General features: G+C 32.9%; 2 protein-coding genes across 2 annotated transcripts in view; both read right to left on the bottom strand.

Moving 5' to 3' along the window:
• LOC111709450 (uncharacterized) overlaps positions 1-8248 on the bottom strand; it is a gene marked incomplete at its 3' end in the record, with an annotated part of 48331 nt that extends 40083 nt beyond the window's left edge. Inside the window, exons 1-6 of the mRNA XM_023483114.1 lie at positions 8201-8248; positions 7338-7412; positions 5453-5535; positions 2250-2309; positions 738-866; positions 324-405 (exon numbers count right to left, since the gene is read on the bottom strand). Coding sequence (XP_023338882.1) covers positions 324-405; positions 738-866; positions 2250-2309; positions 5453-5535; positions 7338-7412; positions 8201-8248 — 477 coding nt within the window. The remainder of the gene's footprint in view (positions 1-323; positions 406-737; positions 867-2249; positions 2310-5452; positions 5536-7337; positions 7413-8200) is intronic.
• A 3-nt stretch (positions 8249-8251) lies between these two features.
• LOC111709449 (inner centromere protein) overlaps positions 8252-21357 on the bottom strand; it is a 39042-nt gene continuing 25936 nt past the window's right edge. Inside the window, exons 15-23 of the mRNA XM_023483112.1 lie at positions 20636-20903; positions 20190-20424; positions 19206-19295; positions 18237-18318; positions 17315-17386; positions 16387-16441; positions 13602-13756; positions 12996-13101; positions 8252-8568 (exon numbers count right to left, since the gene is read on the bottom strand). Coding sequence (XP_023338880.1) covers positions 8252-8568; positions 12996-13101; positions 13602-13756; positions 16387-16441; positions 17315-17386; positions 18237-18318; positions 19206-19295; positions 20190-20424; positions 20636-20903 — 1380 coding nt within the window. The remainder of the gene's footprint in view (positions 8569-12995; positions 13102-13601; positions 13757-16386; positions 16442-17314; positions 17387-18236; positions 18319-19205; positions 19296-20189; positions 20425-20635; positions 20904-21357) is intronic.

Genomic DNA, 21357 nt, shown 5'->3' with positions numbered 1-21357 from the left:
GATATAATAACATGTATCATATGTTAATACTGTCAAACTTTTGAAAAATCCTCTTTTGCACCCTTAACATTAAAGTTAGAGGTCTAATGTTTTTCAATGAGCAGTTCTTGAAAAGTTTGACTAAGAACATGTATCACACTCCCGTATCTCAACTCTCAGGGCAAAATCATGTGTTTCCTACCCAATCCCCTCCCCTCAATCCATATTAGACATGAAAGATCCAATAGGGATAGGGTTAAGAAAAAAGTATCATGTCTCTTAATATTTATATGTCTTTTCTCAAACTGCAAGGACAGATTAATCAAAGCACAGCAGCTAATGACCTGTTTCTGATACTGCTCCTGACGATCCCTCTGAAGCTGCTCCTGCTTCTTCTTCTCCTCTTCCAACTTTAGCTGCTCCATCCTGAAAAAACAGTCAGTCTCAAAGAATATTAAAAATAGTTTTTTTGAAACTCAGAAATAAAACTGAATTAAGAAATTAACTTTAAATAATTTTACAATATCCACATTCCATGAACTACAAAATTGGGAAACCAAATCACTCTGACAAATAACTCATTTTCAAAAGTTGCGTTTGTGCACAAGAGAAATTCTAGTCCTAACTGTATTTTGTTGAATTTGTGTTATTGGTATGATTTTTTTGAAGTAAACAACTGCATTCTTTAAGACAAATTTTATTGTTCTTGGGAAACTCTGATTGAAACTAGTAACACTATGGTGGTGTGTACTGTGTACCTGATTTGTTGTTGCTGCCTGTTCCTCTCCTCCTCAAGTCTCTGTTGATCCTCCTGGATCTGCTTTAACCTTTCAATCTCCAAGCTCCGAATTTCCTCTCTCTCTTGGTCCTGACGAACCTGCTCCTCCCTGAACAATTCACAGATTATACTCTTGTAAATATACTTATGCATCGTAACACCAGCTAGATAAGGGCATGCACCTCCATACCAGCGTTATGCAGAGTAGCTCTAGACTCTCTCCAAAGTGGGTCTAGTGCTTCTGCGCAGTCTGCATAGCACTGGTGAGAATGTGCACTATCTTATCTGACTGGTGCTACTATAAGTAAGTATATCTAAAACAATTAATGCAACAATAGTAGGATCTCCTATAAATCAGAGATTAATCAATGAATGGATATTAAAATCCCTAATCAATTTAGAGATTGACTAAACATTGCAATGCAGTTTAATTGCTACCTGCTATTAATTCATGCAACAAAATAAACCAGGCTAATGGAAGTGCAAGGTGAAAATATTAGGTAATTTCATGATTAAGCTTTCCAAATTATACTTTTTCATAGGGTCTGTCTTATTTTTATTTATCTAAATTTACATATAAAATGAGTATTTTCCGAATTTAAGTTAATTTTGGTTGATAAAATTTCCAAACCATTCATATCACATAATTGTTTCTCTAATACAAGCCTCTAGTTTTAACAACAACAATATTTAGTGAAATCCAGCGCATAATGTAGGAAGGACTCTGGAATACCATGAAAAACTAAGATAAGCCTCCAACAAAAGAAAATAATCCTGGAAATTGGCATAGACATTTTGTTTAATGAATATTTCTTTTTAAACTTTTTTCAATGAATTGAAGGGAGGTCGCTGAACTACTTCTCAATTGCTTACTGGCTCAAATTCTGAATCATTGATTCAAAGTTCAAGGTTTCGAACAACCCAAATTTTAAGTTAGCTGATGCAGGAATATTGTCAGACAATACCAACCAATCAGAGTGCCGCACATCTTGGGTTCATAAATCTATTGGCTGAAATACCAACCAATCAGAGTGCCGCATACTTGGGTTCATAAATCTATTGGCTGAAATACCAACCAATCAGAGTGCCGCACATCTTGGGTTCATAAATCTATTGGCTGAAATAATAACTCAACTCTTATTCATTCGGATGCAGGTTCAAAATTAAAATAAATTTCCAAGTTTTGTGTGAGATTGAGCTAACTTTAGAAATTAACCAATCGAGATTAAGGATTTCCATTCAAAAGTTTTCAGCTCTGAACTACTTAGAATTATTGAATGGATAAATTGCTTAATCCGTGAAAATGAGCTGATCCCTATTTTTGCAATTTCTCATTGGGTGTTATTTCCTTGAATCTGATTGAACCGACCTTCTAAAAATATCTAAAAGAAATAAACTTAACTGAAACTGAACTGCAAAATATAATGATTAGTACTTTCTAAAAAGATGATAAAACTGCGTTTTCATTTTATTCTGGTGATCCTGTATCTACCTGAGTTGTTCTAGTTTCTTCTGTTCTGCTAAGACCTGTTCCTCTCGTAGCTTCTGTTGTCTAAAATACAACAAAATTAAATTCAAATTTGTTTTTCATCGCCAAAATTGCCTAAAATTTGGCCAATCAATAGTATGTTGTTTTTTAAAAGTTGTTCTTATTGCAGTTTAACAAACACCCATGACCCAATGTCACAGACCATTGATATTTATAACTCTGAATTATTTTTGATCAAATAGTCTAAGTTTTAAATGCTTAGGTTGCAAAGAGTTAGAAAATTAAAGTTTCTGGGAAGTGCACAGTTTTTTTTCTTTTTTGCTCATTTGTTTGTCATAAAAGCCGAAACGACTGATTTTAGATTTAAATCTTTATGATTTAAAGTTGTTAAATAGCCCAAAAAAGCTGTTTATACATTGTTGAAAAGATAACATGGTTGCTCCAGATGAAAAAGACGTGTAAATTCTCAAATTGTTTTATACTCATGCAAGACTCAAATTCTCAAATTGCTTAAAACTTGATATGATGAAGAAAAATAATTTGAAAATAAAAAGTAGGTTAAACTTTCTATTTTTTAATTTGTTTTTAAGATTTTTCATTGGAACCAAACTACATGCTATTAAAATATGAAAGTTTTTATATAAAAATGCTAAGAAGAACATTTTAAAGTTTCAATTAAGAGGATTTTTGAAAAGAATTTTTTTTATAAAAATATTCTATAAAATTCAATTTTAATTGATTAAAAATATTTTTCATTTTTTCACAAAAATTGTAGATTAAATTTGATACAAGGGGTCACAATATACATGGGAATTACAAGACGACTTATCGTCTTTGATGATAGAAAACAGAGTTAATAAAAGAAGAACTACGTTATATGAGCTTCTGAAATTGTGGTCTGCTCTTTTTAGAACTTCTAAAATTTACCAAATACTAAATATTTCAAAAATTTTAGTAATTTGATATACAAGAACTCGGACAAATCCCGTTATTTTTGAAGCTATAAAATTGGCAAACTACACTCTGGAAATCCCAAGAATAACAGCTTTCGGTGACAAATGATGTTATAACTAATAAAGTGATCTCGGACAGGTGCTGCGTGGATATAGAAGTCGTCACTTAATTCCCATGTTTATTGGGACACCCAATATCTATTTTTAATCATTGACTCAAGTATCCAAATCTTTATACATCGGATATTTATAGAATACTGATTTGTGGTGGGTTAACCAAAGACCATCTTTAATAAAATATTCTAGTTTTTAACGTAAACCTGCATAATCACGTATTTACATTTCTTGTTTATTTATTCCACTTTAGCTTCGAGATGTACATATTAACTAAGAGTATATAGTAGAGTTTAGAAACTTGGAAACTTTCCAGATCCGACATTCTTCTTACTTTACTTACTTTCCGTTTCATTCTTCTTACGTTACTTACTTTCCGTTTCATTCTTCTTACTTTACTTTCTTTCCGTTTCATTCTTCTTACTTTACTTACTTTCCGTTTCATTCTTCTTACTTTACTTACTTTCCGTTTCATTCTTCTTACTTTACTTACTTTCCGTTTCATTTTCAAGTAATTACGATTCCAGTTCATCGTAATTTAAAGAATTTTCCAATTTCAATTCAACGTAATTTACCGCATTTTCCTGTTTCAATCAATCGTAATTTATCACATTTTCCAATTTCGTAATTTACCACATTTTCCAATTTTAGTTAATCACAATTTACCGAATTTTCCAGGTTCTGTTAATCGTAATTTACCGCATTTTCCAATTTCTGTTAATCCTAATTCACTGCAATTTCCTGTTTCAATTCAAAGTAATTCACCGCATTTTCCAGGTTCTGTTCATCACAATTTACCGAATTTTGTTTGCTACGAGTTTACTGTCATGTCATTTGGGTTCAACGCAATTTAGTGTTTTTAGTTTACTTAAATTCTTCAGTTTGATTTTACCGCATCTTCAGTAGGTGCTCGCCGCAATTTTCTGCGTTTTATGCATTTTTTTTCGAGTTCTCTAACATTAATCTCTAATTTAAAGTTAACCGCAATTTGAGTTGAAGTTCACAAGTTTAGTTTCTCTTAACACAATGCAATACTTATGTCTAAAGATCTATAATTCACAATTCATAATTTAGATTTCAAATGCTTATTATTTCAATATTCTCAAAACAAATATAGAAACCAAGTTCGGTTCAATACATGTCGAACTAGAGTTTACTGAAATCTTGAATGTTTTCAATCTGAACTCCTAGTTTATTAAGAAAGCTATTGAGAAGAAAAATGAAAATGTTTTGAATTTCTAAATTCACTTTTCCCCACAAAATCGGATTTTCTAATAAGTTCTGTAAGATCATAAAATATAAGTTTGAATCATAAAAGGTTTACACCATCATGTTGAAACGATAAATGGATTAGAAAATTTGAGTTTGGGGCAAAAACTTAGTTCCTCTGTGCAAAAACTTAGTTCCTCTGTGCAAAAACTTAGTTCCTCTGTGCAAAAAATCAAAACAAAGTAGGCGATGTCGAATAAATTTAACATTCGCCTTCTGTCTAGTTTTCTATCTATCTATCCGTCTATCTATCTATCTAGTTTGCAGTGAAAATCTATGACGATAAGATGGAAATAAAAGGGCTTTGTAAGCGTGCAAAGTAGTCGAATATCTAGGTAATTAGTTCCACTTTTAGTAATGAATGTTTACAAAAGTTTTCTTATTTAGTAATTTAATGAACAGTGACAAGTATTCTTAAAGTATGCATGCAAACATTTCAGAGTAATTTATGCCAGGATTTTTTACAAAAAGGAAAAAAAATATTTGTCACAAACTCTAATTTACAAACCACCGCGAACTAAAATATTCCCGCTCTCGAGAAATGTTTTACCACTTACTTAAGCTTAAGCTATTTTTGCAATTTTAAATTGAATATGTCTAAGGCTATAACGAAAAAGTACAATTGAGTTGGTGAGGTAAAACCAAGTCCAAGGCGTTGCGACACTTTAAAGTAGAGGCTGTCTAAAAAGTTGACGAAAATCTTTCAGAGTTGCCTAGATCTCAATGTAATGCTCATATATTTACAACCTGAGATTGATTTACACCATCAGGCTGCAAAGATGTAGGGAATAGAAGATTCAAGTTTATGGCAAGTATTCATTTTCATAATCAATAAATTATTTATAAGGTAATTTTTAGAAGAGAAAAAACCTTATTTGCTGTTCTCTGACATGCTGCAGTCGTAGCTGTTCGGCTTTTTCCTCCTGTTCCTTCCTGTTTCCTTCTCCTCTCTCCTGATTTGTCAATATTATTAAACCAAAATTTACAGATCCCGGATCATAGTTGTTTTTTAAGGCCAGATCTCTGGATGTCCTAAAATTTTCGTCTTTTCTCATAAATAGACACTCAAAATCCTCATATGAGTATGACGTAACTGATTATTAGCGGAAGATGAAGTAACAAAGTGGTTGCTGCAGGTGAGAGGGAGATTGTCTCTGCTAGTCAGCTGTCATTTATAGTACATTGGAGTGTATCCAGAGTATCTAGTCAGATGTCATTTATAGTACATCGGAGTGCATCCAGAGTATCTAGTCAGCTGTCATTTATAGTACATTGGAGTGCATCTAGAGTATCTAGTCAGCTGTCATTTATAGTTCATTGGAGTGTAACCAGAGTATCTAGTCAGCTGTCATTTATAGTACATTGGAGTGTATCCAGAGTATCTAGTCAGATCTCATTTATAGTACATTGGAGTGCATCCAGAGTATCTAGTTAGTTGTCATTTATAGTACAATGGATTGTATCCAGAGTATCTAGTCAGCTGTCATTTATAGTACAATGGATTGTATCTAGAGTATCTAGTCAGCTGTCATTTATAGTTCATTGGAGTGTATCCAGAGTATCTAGTCAGCTGTCATTTATAGTACATTGGAGTGTATCCAGAGTATCTAGTCAACTGTCATTTATAGTACAATGGATTGTATCCAAAGTATCTAGTCAGCTGTCATTTATAGTACATTGGAGTGTATCCAGAGTATCTAGTCAGCTGTCATTTATAGTACAATTGTATTGTACTGTATTCAATTTACCCTTCATTTAGAGAGGTTCACAGAGGAAGTTATTTCTTCTTTACATGAAAAACAAAGCGATAGTTTGGATCAAGGTTATAATGCAAGGAAAGTTGTTTCAGAGGTATTCGCATCTTTTGTACTGCAATGTACTGTCTATAGGAGGAAATGTAAACACAAGACGGATGTCTCAGCCTGGCATGGGATCCGTATTTTACATAAAAAATCAAAATATTCGGGTCAAAGGAAACTATTATGTAAATTATCAAAATTATCAAAATTTAATGCTTTTATCCTCCTCGGATACTAAACACTGATGTATCTATTCTTTCTTACAAACACCGCCCCGAGAGAACTGGTTTTAATATGTACGCAGAGTATACGCAACTGCGATTAACTTTCCTTGCATTAGTACCTTAGTTTGGATATTTTCTTCCATTTTTTGCCAGCATTCTTCAAAATAATATTTAGGGGGGTTTAGATGGAGACATATTTATGAAATACTATTGTAAATTTATATTTGATACATTTGTCAAACATTTGATGTTTTAAAGGGACTGTAAACGTGATTTTAAGTGATCCTCCATACAAAAATATCTAATTTTTACCTAATCTGACAAAGTTTTCAAGGGTATCATTGTAAATCGGACACTGCCATCTTTGCATGTAGGGTCACTTTAAATTGCACTTACAGTCCCTTTAAACGAGCCTGTTGTGTGATCCTTCATTTTAAAAGTGCCATATCAGACTCACAACGGCAACCTTTGAACTATAATCTGATCGAATTTTTCGAGGTTTTCAGCTAGAAAAGTTTAATATTCTTTCAATATCCTTTCCTTCACCATCTCTGCAACATAAATCCGCAAGTCAGTTTCTTCACGTGGAGAAACCACAATCAAATAATTAGAAAAAATTGTCATTATTCTTTATCAGGTGTACTTTTGTGATTCAGGCATGACACTTAATAGATGGAGGGTCGCTGAAAATTTGCTAGCAGTCCCTTTATGTATAATATTGTAAATATTTACCTGTACTCCTGGTTTAGTTGCTATAGCTACGGGATCATATAAGGAAGCCTTCGGAGAAACCTGAAATATATTTTTCTTATCAAAATTTTAATGTATTCAAATTTTAATGTATTCAAATTTTAATGTTTTCAAATTTTAATGTATTCAAATTTTAATGTTTTCAAAATTTAATGTATTCAAACTTTAATGTATTCAAAATTTAATGCATTCAAATTTTAAAGTATTCAGAATTTAATGTATTCAAATTTCAATGTATTCAAAATTTTATGTATTCAAATTTTAATGTATTCAAATTTTAATGTATTTAAAATTTTAATGTATTTAAATTTTAATGTATTCAAAATTTAATGTATTCAAATTTTAATGTATTCAAATTTTAATGTGTTCAAATTTTAATGTATTCAAATTTTAATGTGTTCTAATCTTAATGTACTCAAATTTTAATGTATTCAAATTTTAATGTATTCAAATTTTAATGTATTCAAATTTTAATGTATTCAAATTTTAATGTATTCAAAATTTTAATGTATTAAAATTTTAATGTATTCAAATTTTAATGTATTCAAATTTTAACGTATTCAAAATTTTAATGTATTCAAATTTTAATGTATTCGAATTTTAATGTGTTCTAATCTTAATGTACTCAAATTTTAATGTATTCAAATTTTAATGTATTCAAAATTTTAATGCACTCAAATTGTTAAGTGGGATTCATAAAACTCCTGAAAATTAAAATCATCGTTTTAAATAAGATATTCAAGAATGTTAAAGGGTTTTATAAATATAATTAAGTACATGAATGTTTATTTAAAAATTTCTTTCAGGCAAATATTGTTGATCTTTTATCCAGTTTTTAAAAATACTCCGAAATAAATTTTAAAATCATTTCTGATAAATATTTTCCCCTTCATTTCTTAGGTTGTCCTAGTTGTTGGTTCCTTGTTGTCTAATGTCCTAGTTGTTGGTTCCTTGTTGTCTAATGTCCTAGTTGTTGGTTCCTTGTTGTCTAATGTCCTAGTTGTTGGTTCCTTGTTGTCTAATGTCCTAGTTGTTGGTTCCTTGTTGTCTAATGTCCTAGTTGTTGGTTCCTTGTTGTCTAATGTCCTAGTTGTTGGTTCCTTGTTGTCTAATGTCCTAGTTGTTGGTTCCTTGTTGTCTAATGNTTCCTTGTTGTCTAATTGTCCCTTTTCAACATTTTCTTCCGAAAGTCTCTGAGTATAAACGGGAACTTCTAAAATAAAAATGTTTTTGTTGAAAATTATAAATCTTTTATAATTTTTTTAGTTTATTTTATTTAATCAGATTTATATGACATGAAAAAATATGGTATGCTCCATTTAAAAGGGAAGACATTAAAATGTCATCTTTTCCTCTTAATGAAAGACGGTTTTGACATTTACAAACAACTAAACCAGGATGTGCTCTTTATCTATTAGAAAATTACTGTCTTAACTATCCTGAAGTAAGAGTAAAATTGCAGCTCAATATTCTGATTAAAATATTTGATTTGACAAAATACATTTGATATGTTCGATTTATTGATTAAAATGTTAGACATTACGAAATGCCTTCGGTTTGTTCGATATTCTGATAAAAATGTAAGAAATGACGAAATGCTTGTTTCTTAGTTTTCAGCACTGCAGATCTATCATATTTAGTGTATAACATGTAATGGGTTCAGTACACAAGCTAGTCCTGCCGGTACCAATAAATACTTCACTGTGATCTTACTAGCTAGGCTACATTTTTGCACAAACGTGCTGGGTCGGCTCTACACTGGGTAGTCCAGACTGGATAGTACAACTGAATGCAAACCAGTATATCTTGTGATAGTTCATGCAACTTTTAGAGAGACTTGTATCGGTTTGGATAATCTACCAGGGCATGGATTGGAGTGAATGGCATCTATCGATATTCTGAGCTGGCTCTATCATGGTATATATATATTGATATTCTGAGCTGGCTCTATCATGGTGTCTGAATTTACATGTTGTATGATTTCTAGTGTGTATCCTGCATACTAAACAGTAACCAATATAAGCTAGGGCTTTGCTTTACGTATATATTCAGGGAATATAAGTGGTTTTGAAAATATTCAACAATGAAGGAAGGGGGGTCTCAAAACTCTTCATCAAGCGGGGGCAACGGGACAGGGAGTGGAACATCATCATAATCTAACCACCATCAGCTGACAAAATTTGCGGATTTTTTGAAATTTTCTTGGCAAAATTTTATTTAAATTAATTAATGCTAAATATGATTACTATAGTAGATATATTATATAATTCACACACATTGATCTGTTACATATATTAATGGTGTAATTTAAATTTGTTTTATTGAAATATAGGAAATGATATTAAAAGTATTGATAATGAATATGAATTGTGCTTCTACATTGTAATTTTTCTAATCTCTAATTCTAAAAACCTGCTATTTCATAAAAATCTATTCAGCTTTTTAATAATTAAAAACATTTTCAGGAATATATTCATTGCATTCAAATATGCCTTTGTGAGTTACCAAGTATGATATTTAGATAATGATGTATCATGTATTTAATGGATTAAATACATATTGAAAATTCTTAATACCATGTCAATTATAGAGATTTAGAATATGCAACAAATATAAAATAATTTAGAAAATCAAAACAAGATTTATTACTGGGTTATTTCGTAATGAAAGGGCTGTAGGCTCAATTTCAAGTAACCCTTCACTTAACGAGGGGAATGCACGATATACAATGGTACCCTTAAACCCTTTGCTTCACTTAACGAGGGGAATGCACGATATACAATGGTACCCTTAAACCCTTTGCTTCACTTAACGAGGGGAATGCACGATATACAATGGTACCCTTAAACCCTTTGATTAGTCAGCAAAAGGAGATCTCCGTGTGTTTATCTTTTATATTGTGTTTAAATTGCCGTACAGTAGGAGTGTGCGCAGTCGTACAGTGTGAACTCAACAATTACAAGCGTGTTTCTCACCCCAAGCCGAGTCCATTTGCGCCTGATCCAATCAGGGTTGAGTCATGTGTTTATTGTCTATTCTGAACCAATAGAAATAGTATGGCGGTAACATCTATCTTTCTATCTATCTCATTATCCTTCAATTGGCGCTAAACAGAACACGGAAATATTTACTTCTACTGAAACTATAGTGTTCTGTAGGTAAAAAAGGATAATTCCATCATTCTTGATCAATTTAATGTTAAAAGAGTACTTTTCTGAATCGGAAAAGCCATTTTATAAATGGAAGGTTACTTCAAGTAACGCCTACAGCCCCTTTAAGAATCTGTCTTACTAATCTTTCTCTCAATTTCATAAAAATTAGATTTACTAGGGTTTCAGTCGCTTTGTACTTTAAAGTCGTCTTTGAGTTTTGAAATAATTTACGGCATTTATGTGTACTTCAGATTTCGACAATTTTGGTTTTGTATAATAAATTGAAATCTGAAAGAAATTCTTAATATCTTCGGTTATATGACAGCACAAAAAAGGCAGACCACATTTCGGAAATGCCAGAACTAGGAGATCAATGACGACCCTCAAGTCGTCTTTCTATCCTCAAGTTTCGTGGGACACTCTGTCACTATTAAAGCATTTTTAAGTGACCCAAAATTTGAAAGGGGGATGTACTTCACGGTACTTCTGAAATATTTCTGAGATATAGATATATATATAGATATAGATATGGTAGTTTTTCTTAACTTAGAGGTTTCTTTTCTGACAATTTTATCCGTTAGTAGGGTTTCCACGAAAAGACCATATTTATTGCGCACAATTTTATTTTTGCGAATTTTTGCGCATCTTTTCGCATTTAGCGAAATAAGTTTTGCGTAATTTGCGCAAAACCGGAAGTATTGCGCAAAATGTAAATTTTGAGGCAAAACATGTTATATCAAATTTACCTACGTTTCAGCACTTAATTAAAACAACTGAAAAGTTTATTCAAAAATGTACATTCAAATAAGTTATTATTCGATCTGCTACTCTCAATTTGATACTTTTAGTTACAAAATCTTCAAATTGAGAGACAAAAATAAACAAAACAAAAATTAGAAAATTGAAAATTGAAAATGAATGTATAGTTTATATAGATGTATGAACCTTTGACATTTCAAATGTTGACTACGTCTATTCGAATGCATATGATTAAAATATCTAACATCTATGCCCACTAAGATAAAGACAACACTGAAACTTAGTCATCAATCTTTTAAACAGCTTCAACTTTGAAGTGTCACAACGCCTTGGCCGTTGGTTTTACCTCAACAACTCACTGATTCTTTTTATGTAGGCCTAGACATATCCACTTTAAAAATGCTACGAATCTGTTTCTATCTTAAGTCTAAAATGAGTAATTGGCAAAATACTGCTCGCCTTTTGTGTGAGATCGTGCACATCTTGATTTGCAGTGTGCAATCATGCATCAGGTTGCAAAATAGAGTTTTAGGCAAGTAATCTGTTTTTTTAAGCATTACAGTTATAATAAAAAAGTGCATCTCTTAGATAAGCTAAACTATACAGTTTTCACCTTTATTCAACCTTTTACTGAAAATTTGTTTCGCAAAACAGAATAACGTAAAAGCGGAATTGTGCACGTTTGCGCGAAATTAAATTTGCGAATGATTGCGCAAAGTGCTATTTCTTCGCTCCGCGCAAAAATGTAGCGCAACGAAAGCAACAATTTGCGCTTTCTTTTGCAAAAATTGCGCAAATGGTTTGCGAATAGAAACCCTATTCGTTACTGAAAATTATAAATTTACAAAGAGATAAGGCTGGTTATATTATTTATTACCTGGAGTGGGAAGGCTGGTTATATTACTTATTACCTGGAGTGGGAAGGCTGTTTATATTATTTATTACCTGGAGAGGGAAGGATGGTTATATTATTTATCACCTGGAGTTGGAAGGATGGTTATATTGTCTATAACCTGGAGTAGACAGGCTGGTTATATTATTTATTACCTGGAGTGGGAAGGCTGGTTATATTATTTATTACCTGGAGTGAGAAGGATGGTTATATTATCTATAACCTTGAGTAGACAGGCTGGTTATATTATTTATTACCTGGAGTGGGAAGGATGGTTATATTATCTATTACCTGGAGTGGGAAGGATGGTTATATTGTTTATTACCTGGAGTGGGAAGGCTGGTTATATTACTTATTACCTGGAGTGGGAAGGCTGTTTATATTATTTATTACCTGGAGAGTTGGAAGGATGGTTATATTATCTATAACCTGGAGTAGACAGGCTGGTTATATTATTTATTACCTGGAGTGGGAAGGCTGGTTATATTATTTATTACCTGGAGTGGGAAGGATGGTTATATTATTTATTACCTGGAGTGGGAAGGATGGTTATATTATTTATTACCTGGAGTTGGAAGAATGGTTATATTATCTATAACCTGGAGTAGACAGGCTGGTTATATTATTTATTACCTGGAGTGGGAAGGATGGTTATATTATCTATTACCTGGAGTGGGAAGGATGGTTATATTATTTATTACCTGGAGTGGGAAGGCTGGTTATATTATTTATTACCTGGAGTGGGAAGGCTGGTTATATTATTTATTACCTGAAGTGGGAAGGCTGGTTATATTATTTATTACCTGGAGTGGGAAGCATGGTTATATTATCTATTACCTGGAGTGGGAAGGCTGAACGATCTTCTCTTTTCCTCGTCAAATCTCTCTCTTTCCAACCTCAATCTCTCTTCTTCTAACTGAATCTCTTCTTGTCGTTTTCTCTCCTAAATAAATCATATTCGAGACCCTAGAAACTGTGGAATAGGAAGACGACTTTTGTGTGTCTGAGCTGGGAACTTTTGTGTTGGGTACCCATAATCCAGAGCCCTTGATCTCGATATCCAGTACTGGGTTACTTTAAATTTGATAAAATGTAAAAAATATACCTTTTCAGTTTTCATATATTTAAAGAGAGAGGGCGGAGGGAGAAAAAAGAAAAGGAAGGCGAAGGGTCGAAAAGTAAAGGTAAAGGAATTTGGATGGAAAAGGGAAATGAATGGGTAAAAATAAGTGTATGGGAAAAGAAAGCAGGAAAATGAAAGGGGAAGGAAAAGGGAATATGAGAGTAAAGGAAAATTAAAGAGCACAGAAAAGATATGAAAACAGGAAAAGAAGGAAAGCCAAAGGGAAGGAGAAGGAAAGCAAAACTTAGGTATGTAGGAAGGTAGGAAGGTAGGAAGGCATAGGAAGGTAGGAGGAAGGAAGGCAGGTTAACTTATCTGACCTGAGCATACATACTCGCTAGTCTGGCTTGCTCCGTCCTGACCCTGGTAAACTCCTTCGTCTTCCGGACCCTGTTGATAATGTTCATGTAGTCCTCGTAGTCCATATCATTAGTCTTCTCCACAGCTCCAGTTTCCTTGTTCGTCCGGACTAAACCTGATCAAAAATACTTTTTTATTCAAGAAGTCTAAAAGGATTCAGGACTTACGAAGCAGTAAAAAGGGTGGTTAATTAACCATATTCCTGCTGGGGGGGGGGGGGGGTTCCCGGGACCTCCTCCCCCGACTTTTTGGGAGATATCTAAAAAAGCATTGGTCTGAGACCTTTCTACCTAACACATTCCCCTTACATTAGGATCAACGCGTTGCTTTTATGCCTACTGTCTGAATCCTCAGGCAACTGCCCGATCGCCTTATTTTACCTTTACCCAACTATATCTATTTAACTAAATCCGGTCGTCGTTGGATTTCGACATTTTATAGCTCCTTTGAAAGCATTTAACAAAAGGAAGCAGTTTGTACAGTTTTTGTAAAGAAATTTTGCATAGATTTTTGCACAGATGCCTTTGCACATTTTCAGCTTTACTTAAATAAAAATTTTGTTTTTGAAAATTTTGCATATATTTTTGAAATTTGAATACGTCGTGATAACGGCTTTTCAAAAATGTATAATATTTCATATTTTCCGCACTTTTGTGTTTGCATATTTTTGCTTAATAACTTGATATTGCAATAAAAATTTGAATATTTTGCAACTTTCCAAAAATGTATCAAATGTTATAGATCTGTATCACAATAAGGAAATAGAGGGGGGTAAACGAGACGTCAGCATGAATAGGGTGAAAGGAACTGTATAGACGTAATTTCCGGTGAAAATCAATCTTTTGACTGGCATGACGGATTCACGAATTGTGCATTATCTGGACAACTGCACAATTGAAAATAACAAATTTTAGGAGGGAGATATAATGATTTTTCTCAATTTTCAGGGAGACAGACAATAAATACTTTTCTCGAACTTTTACAATTAATCTTATTCCAGATCTTCTAAAGAACAGATTTATCGGGAACAAGACAAGAAAATATGTACTGCAATTACTGGAAGCAAAGTAAACACACTTTAGCTTCAGGGAGTATTGTAAACAAATTTAAAGCCGCTCTTCTTCTTTAAAGACTGTAAGCATAATATTAATAAAAAAATGGAATTCCCAGATTGACAACGGTATCCTTAAAAGCATTATAAAGTATGATTTAAATATCAATGTTCACAATGTTGAAAAATTATGAGTTTTAAGATTTGTTTCTCTACAAAAGTGACTTGCGCATTTCTACTGCAGGAAAACACAATAATAATTATCCGAATAAAACACTTTTAAACTTAAAAACGACAATATCTTCCAAATTATTTATCAAAGAAAGGTTTCAAGGGTACCGTTGCAAACCGGACATTGTCATCTTAGCATGGAGCAAGGTTATAACGCAAGGAAAGGTAATTGCAGTTGCGTATACTTTGTGTACATATTGAAACCATTTAAAATTCGGTGATGGTGATGGACCAAACCTCTGTAGAGTAAAAAAGTAGATGTTAGTTCCACATTTATTTAAAATATATTTCGGTCTGGGTTGACCCTCGTCAGTTCTTGAGATTGTTTCTTCACAAAGATTAAAAACAAACTCAAAACCAGTTCTCTCTGGGCGGAATTTGTAAACAAGAATAGATGCATCAGTGTTTATTTAGTATCCAAGGAGGTTAAAAGCATTAAATTTTAATATTTTTGATAATTTACGTAATAGTTTCCTATGACCAGAATATTTCATTGATTATTAATGTGAATGACAGTACACTGCATTACAAAAGATGCGTAGTGCGTACACCTCTGAAATAACTTTCCTTGCATTATAACCTTGACATATAGTTCCTGGGGATTTGTTTTTTTTGAGGCCGAGGGTTGGTTGGTTTAGATGTGTTCTGTATATGATTGTATTTTTGGACTAATTGTTGTGTAAATGTTGTTTTTGATTGAAATAACGAGAATAGAGCCATTCACTGATAAAAGATTATAGTGCAATTATTATGATAATATCATGGAAGGCAAATGTATACGTCAAAAAATACAGAATTCGATAACAATTGACAAAACGTGAAAAACGAAACGTGACGAAAACAAAACCCTAAAATGTTTGCGATAAATGAAATGAATACTAAAAAAAATTCGGCTTCGATCACTATTCGCTACTAATTCACTACTGAATAGAAATGTTGAACGTAGTTAATATTTCATAATATTTTCTTATTTTGTTATTAAATTATTTTCTTGTAGAAAACTTGTTTGACGGTTGGATCTGAATTATCGATCATTTCCATGGAAATGTCATCTTCATTATTAAAAATCCTAGAAATTACAGGAATGAATATTCTCAGAAGTAAAACTTGGATCACTTGAAAAAAATTTTAATTATAATAATTCGATAGAATCCTACTTATTTTAGCGTTCAGTCTGCCGAATCCAATTTTAATATTTTGCGAACACTCCCTTTTATCTCAAATAATAACTAGTAGTTACTTCAAGCAAATCAATAATATTAACATACAATGGTCGGCGTTTATATCAATAAAATGAAGACGTCCCAGGGACCCTCCCCCCAGCCAGAGTAGGGTTAATTGACAGCATCTTGTTTGTGAATCCTTGCTGTTTGAGAGCTTGGTAGAAATCAAATATTTGAAATAGAAAGCCGTCTTCATTGTATTGATATATTCGACGACGAATTTTTAATAAAAGAGAAAACCTAATATTTCCGCCTGACTTTCTTCTTTTACCAATGTCTTGTGTTTGCTAACCTCCTAAAATAAAAGAGACTTTTTTATTTTCAATTTTTTTCAATTTAAAAAATCAAGAATTAATTGGTTTGGTTTGGTTGGTCTGTTGGTTTGGTTTGGTTTGGTTTGGTTTGGTTTGCTTTGGTTTGGTTGGTCGGTTGGTCGGTTGGTTTGGTTGGTTTGGCTAGGTTTGGATTGGTTGGTCGGTTGGCTTGGTTAGTTGGATTTGGTTTGGATCAAATAAATGTCCAAGCGGCCGAACCAACTGATTTACGGGATAAAACGGTCAAAATATAAAATTCGGACCGACAACTTTTTATACCATTTGTCTACAAATTCATCAACTGGAATAATTTATAAATTTTTAAATAATGTATGTAAAATTTAAAAATTTAAAGAGAAAGATTTACAATTTTTTCCCAAAATTCAAAAAAAGAATTTTACTAAATGAAAGGAAAGGAGTTTTGCCACGATTACTCCCAATATATCTTTGAAACCCATTTTCAAAGACCTTAGATATTTTTAAGAATGAATTGTTAGATCAAGTAACATAATCTCAAAGGTGTTAAACACCAGGTTGAAAAGATATATCGGGACTAGAAAATTTTGATTTGCGGTAAAGACTCAATTCCATAGATTAATTGACAATAACAGATAGGACACAAGATGTCGTCTTTTGAAGATTTAGGGGGTTTTCGTTCACAATAACCCTGAGGCAGAAGCCGAACGGAGTTACGCGCATGCTACGTTGAAAACAAGACAGGCAGAGAGCCTGCGCCGTAACTCCTTTGGGCTTCTGCCTCAGGGTTATTGTGAACGAAAAACCTTAATTCTTGATAAGACGACATCTAGTGTTCTATCTGTTATGTTAGTTAATCTATGTTCAATCTCCTTTACCTTGGGTACACTTTTAGAAACTCTGATTCCAATTTCAGGATCCCTTACCGGGGTTGTTTGCTTGCTTTTAGCCTAAAAAATAATTTTTTTTGAAATATTAAATTAAACATTAAAGGGACTGTAAGCGTGGTTTCAAGTGACCTTCAAAGCAAAAATTACAATTCCTGCAATTTAAAACGATGCCCTTAAAATGTTTGTCTGATCAAGTATTAATTAATTCACGATTATTCGATTATTTAAACTGTTTATTTTCTTTAGTGGTATATCTGTGCATCCAAATGTCGTATACATATTAAACCACGAAATCTGTTGGATAAAATTAACTTAGTTTGAAATATCAAAGGTTTCCATCAGTTGGTTTCCATCAGTAGGTTGCACAAATGTAGTGATTCGGACATTTGAGTTTGTGGCAAAAATTCAGTATTCAATAATTTTTTTCATTCAAAAGTGATAATGTCCAACTGTTTAGAGGATACATTCAAGTGTCTTACTATGCAGAGGACTAAATGACAGTGTCCTAGTGTACAGAGCACAAAATAATAGTGTCCTACTATGCAGAGGACTAAATGACAGTGTCCTAGTGTAATGTGGACTACATGCCAGTGTCCTAGTATAGAGGACAAAATTATAGTGTCCTACTGTAAAGAGGACTGAATGATACTGTCCTACTATACAGAGAACTGAATGACAGTGTCCTAGTGTACAGAGAATAGTGTCCTACAGTACGGAGTACTTAATGCTAAGGTCCTACAGTACAGAAGACTAAATAAAAGTGTCCTACTGTACCTAAAGAAAAAAATTATTGTGTCCGTACACAGGACTAATTCTAGTGTATGTTCACACGACTAAATTATATTGTCATTACACAGGACTAAATAATAGTGTCCTGCTATATCCAGGTCTGATCAAAAAACGTGTTTACCTGAGGTTGTTTTAAAGTATTTTGACCGTCGGACATTTTGCGTCCAGGGTTTGCTATTGCATCTGGTCTTGCTGTTGTAGGTCTACTACAACTTTATTTTCAAACCCCGGGACAAGCCCCCCCCCCCCGGAACAATTTTGGTATCCCCCACCCCCTAATCTGGAAAACTTGGGGCGCAAGGAGAGAGGCAGCTTCTAGCCCATTTTATTATTTATATATACAATAAACGTGATCAATTTAAAGAAAATCTTAATTCCTATATATATATATTTTTAAGAATGGATTTTTACAAAGTTATTAAGTGGCCAAAATTTATTTTATATTCTATGAGGGGGAGGGGGCACTCTTTCATCCCCCTCCCTCCTCCTACTTGAAAAATGTCAAAAGTTACCACTGTACCAAACTAAACAATTAAAAAAAAAGTTTATGTGGTTTTCAAACCTTAAAAATTCTTTTTACAAAGTACAGATTTTTCTTCATTTAATACAACGAGAAACTTTTAAAAAAAATTTCCATTACAATCTCTCCCCCTTACTCCCCCCCCCCCTCCACCTCCATCAAACTTAATCTTAAAACTATGTTTTTTAAGAAATAAGTGAAAAAGAGATTATTTTTAATTCAATCATAAGGTATTAAGATTTTTTTTAAATTGATTACGTTCATATTTCGTTTGATAATCTGTTCATACGATAATCTGAATTAAATCGTGTTTTCCTTCAAGAAATTCAAAACAAGTATTTAGCCATTAAGAAATAGATTTTTTGAAAATCTAATTTACTTTTGCTAATTGGTTCTTCAAATTTAAATCAATTAAAATTCAATAATAATATAATAAAATAATAATAATAAATAATAATAAAAATAAATAAAATAACAAAAGGTCAAAGGTCAACAATATCCGGCAATATCTTTATTCTCCTAGTTGCGTGCAATAAATGTAACAAAAAGTTTATGTGAAAAATAAGTTTCCTGAATGGTTTTGGATTGGGGTTGCTTTGTCTATATCTATCTACAGAGTTTAGATATTGAATATATTCATCATCTGTATCCTCTGTCCTCCTGCACAAATCTTTATCAAAAAAAAAATATATCTTTATGATAAAGCGCAACTGGTCTATTTAAGGGGGGGAGGAGGGGGTCAAGAATTTTTACTTGTGTGCAAATCATCCTCAACAAGGCGTGGTTAGGGTTTACAGCGAAAAGGAAAAATCGTTTCGCGAAATTTTTTGCGAAAATTCATAAAAAAGACAAAATACAGCTTCAACTCCTATGGTTTTTGCAAAAATTTCACGATTTTTTTTCGTGAAATTTCGCTTTGTTTTCACATTTTTCGCTTTTGTCATTTTAACGAAAAAGTGCGAAATTTCGCGAAAAAGTTTGCGAAATACGAGCTAAAATGTGCTGCAAATCCAAGGCGTGCTGCATGCCAAAAAATTCTCAAACTGAATTTCTGGATAATTTTAAGTGACCCTCCATTTAAAGATATATATTGGCATGCCTCATACCCAACGGTACCGTTAAAAGCTTTGTTTGATCGAGATCAAGAATGTATGAAAGATCTTGATTTTCTCTTATAAAATTAATTATTTTTCAAATGTGGTTTCTGTTTCACACCCGATGGAGGAAATTTTCATTTTTAAACCCTTTATTATCTAGATCTAAACGATGATATCATTCATTTTATAGATCAGATGCAGGTTTTAAAGGTACCGGTGTGAATCATGTCTCCCTTTTAATGAAAGTTCACTTGAAATTACAATGAGAGTCCCTTAGTTCATCTCTGTATTTTTGGGATAAAATACAATTTCCTCTTAATGTGTTTCAATAAACTACTCGTTTCGTAAACTGTCAACCAAAAGTGTTTTTCTTATGGGCAATTCCAGGAATCCAGGTAGCTAAATACGAACAATATCAGTATTACTTTTTCAATGCTAAGTTTAAGATAAAAATTTCCTAGCAGATGGGCTTTTCTCTTTAGAAATTCGTTCAAAATTTCTCCTGGTGGCATTGTTGGCAATAATGGCATTATTCTTATTCTTGTCATCCTTCGATTGAGCTCGTTCACTTGCTGTACTCTGATTAGGGTGGTTGGTCGTTGCTGGGGTGCGCAGGGTGCAGTGCGCACTTTGTGCGCGTTTGGTTGCCGGGACTTTTTCTTTAAACCGTCCCCTCCCTCGTTCCTCAGTATCTAGAAAACAATGAAATGTTCTTCTTGTACATTTTTTAAAAGTAAATGATCGATATTTGAAGAAGGGAACCACTTTCTACAAAACGTTTTTTTAAACTGTTGTGTACTTTATCATTCAATCTTACTGCTAAGTGAATTTCATTATAACAGTGCTATAAAGTAGCTATCCTGCTATAGCTAAATAAGATAGATAAGCAAGATGGCTACCAACCTGTTTCAAACTGAGGTTTCCCTCTTCTAGATTGCAGGGGGGACAGTAACAACTCCTCCTCCTTGTCTGAACTTGCATCAAACGAACTTTTTAAATTTGAAAATCTTGAATTCCAGTCCTTCATCCGACGCATACTCTCTGGGGTTAGCTCGGACATTTTATAGCTTGGCGTTGAGATCTCCAACTTTTTGGAGTTGAAGATCTCGTGGTCCAGAGTCGACTCACTGTCCTGCTTTTCTTCGACAGATTCTCTGTCGTTGTCTGGATCCTGATAGACAAGGTTTTAGGAAATATCTTTATAAAAAATTATATTTTTATAGTGAGGATGCCGGTGGGGGTGGGGGTCTCTCTCAATATTTATTTTTTCCCCTCAATACTTATTTTTCCCTACATTATTACTGCAAACGGTTTGAAATAGAACGATTCAGCCGTTTTGGCGTTTATATTGGACACAAACAAGTAGACAGACATACATTTACATACAGGGTGTCCCAAAAAACATGGGAATTCAGTGACGAATAGTATATCGTCTTTGCTATGAATTAGTATTGTAATACCTATTTTCAAAAGCCATAATATTATTATGTCTGCTAGAGTTTATTTTATGAAAAGGGTAAAAGACTGTAAAGATGTGTCTATAATGTCTCTGCAAGATGAACAGTGAAGACGGACAAGTTTTCTCTGTTTGTATACTGCAATTTTCTTGTTTTACTAAGTACAAC

This window comes from Eurytemora carolleeae, unplaced genomic scaffold (assembly GCF_000591075.1).
Source record: "Eurytemora carolleeae unplaced genomic scaffold, Eaff_2.0 scaffold969, whole genome shotgun sequence".
Lineage (NCBI taxonomy): Eukaryota > Metazoa > Arthropoda > Copepoda > Calanoida > Temoridae > Eurytemora > Eurytemora carolleeae.
The sequence above is the reverse complement of the archived record's forward strand: the minus strand, read 5'-3'. Positions and strand labels throughout refer to the sequence as shown.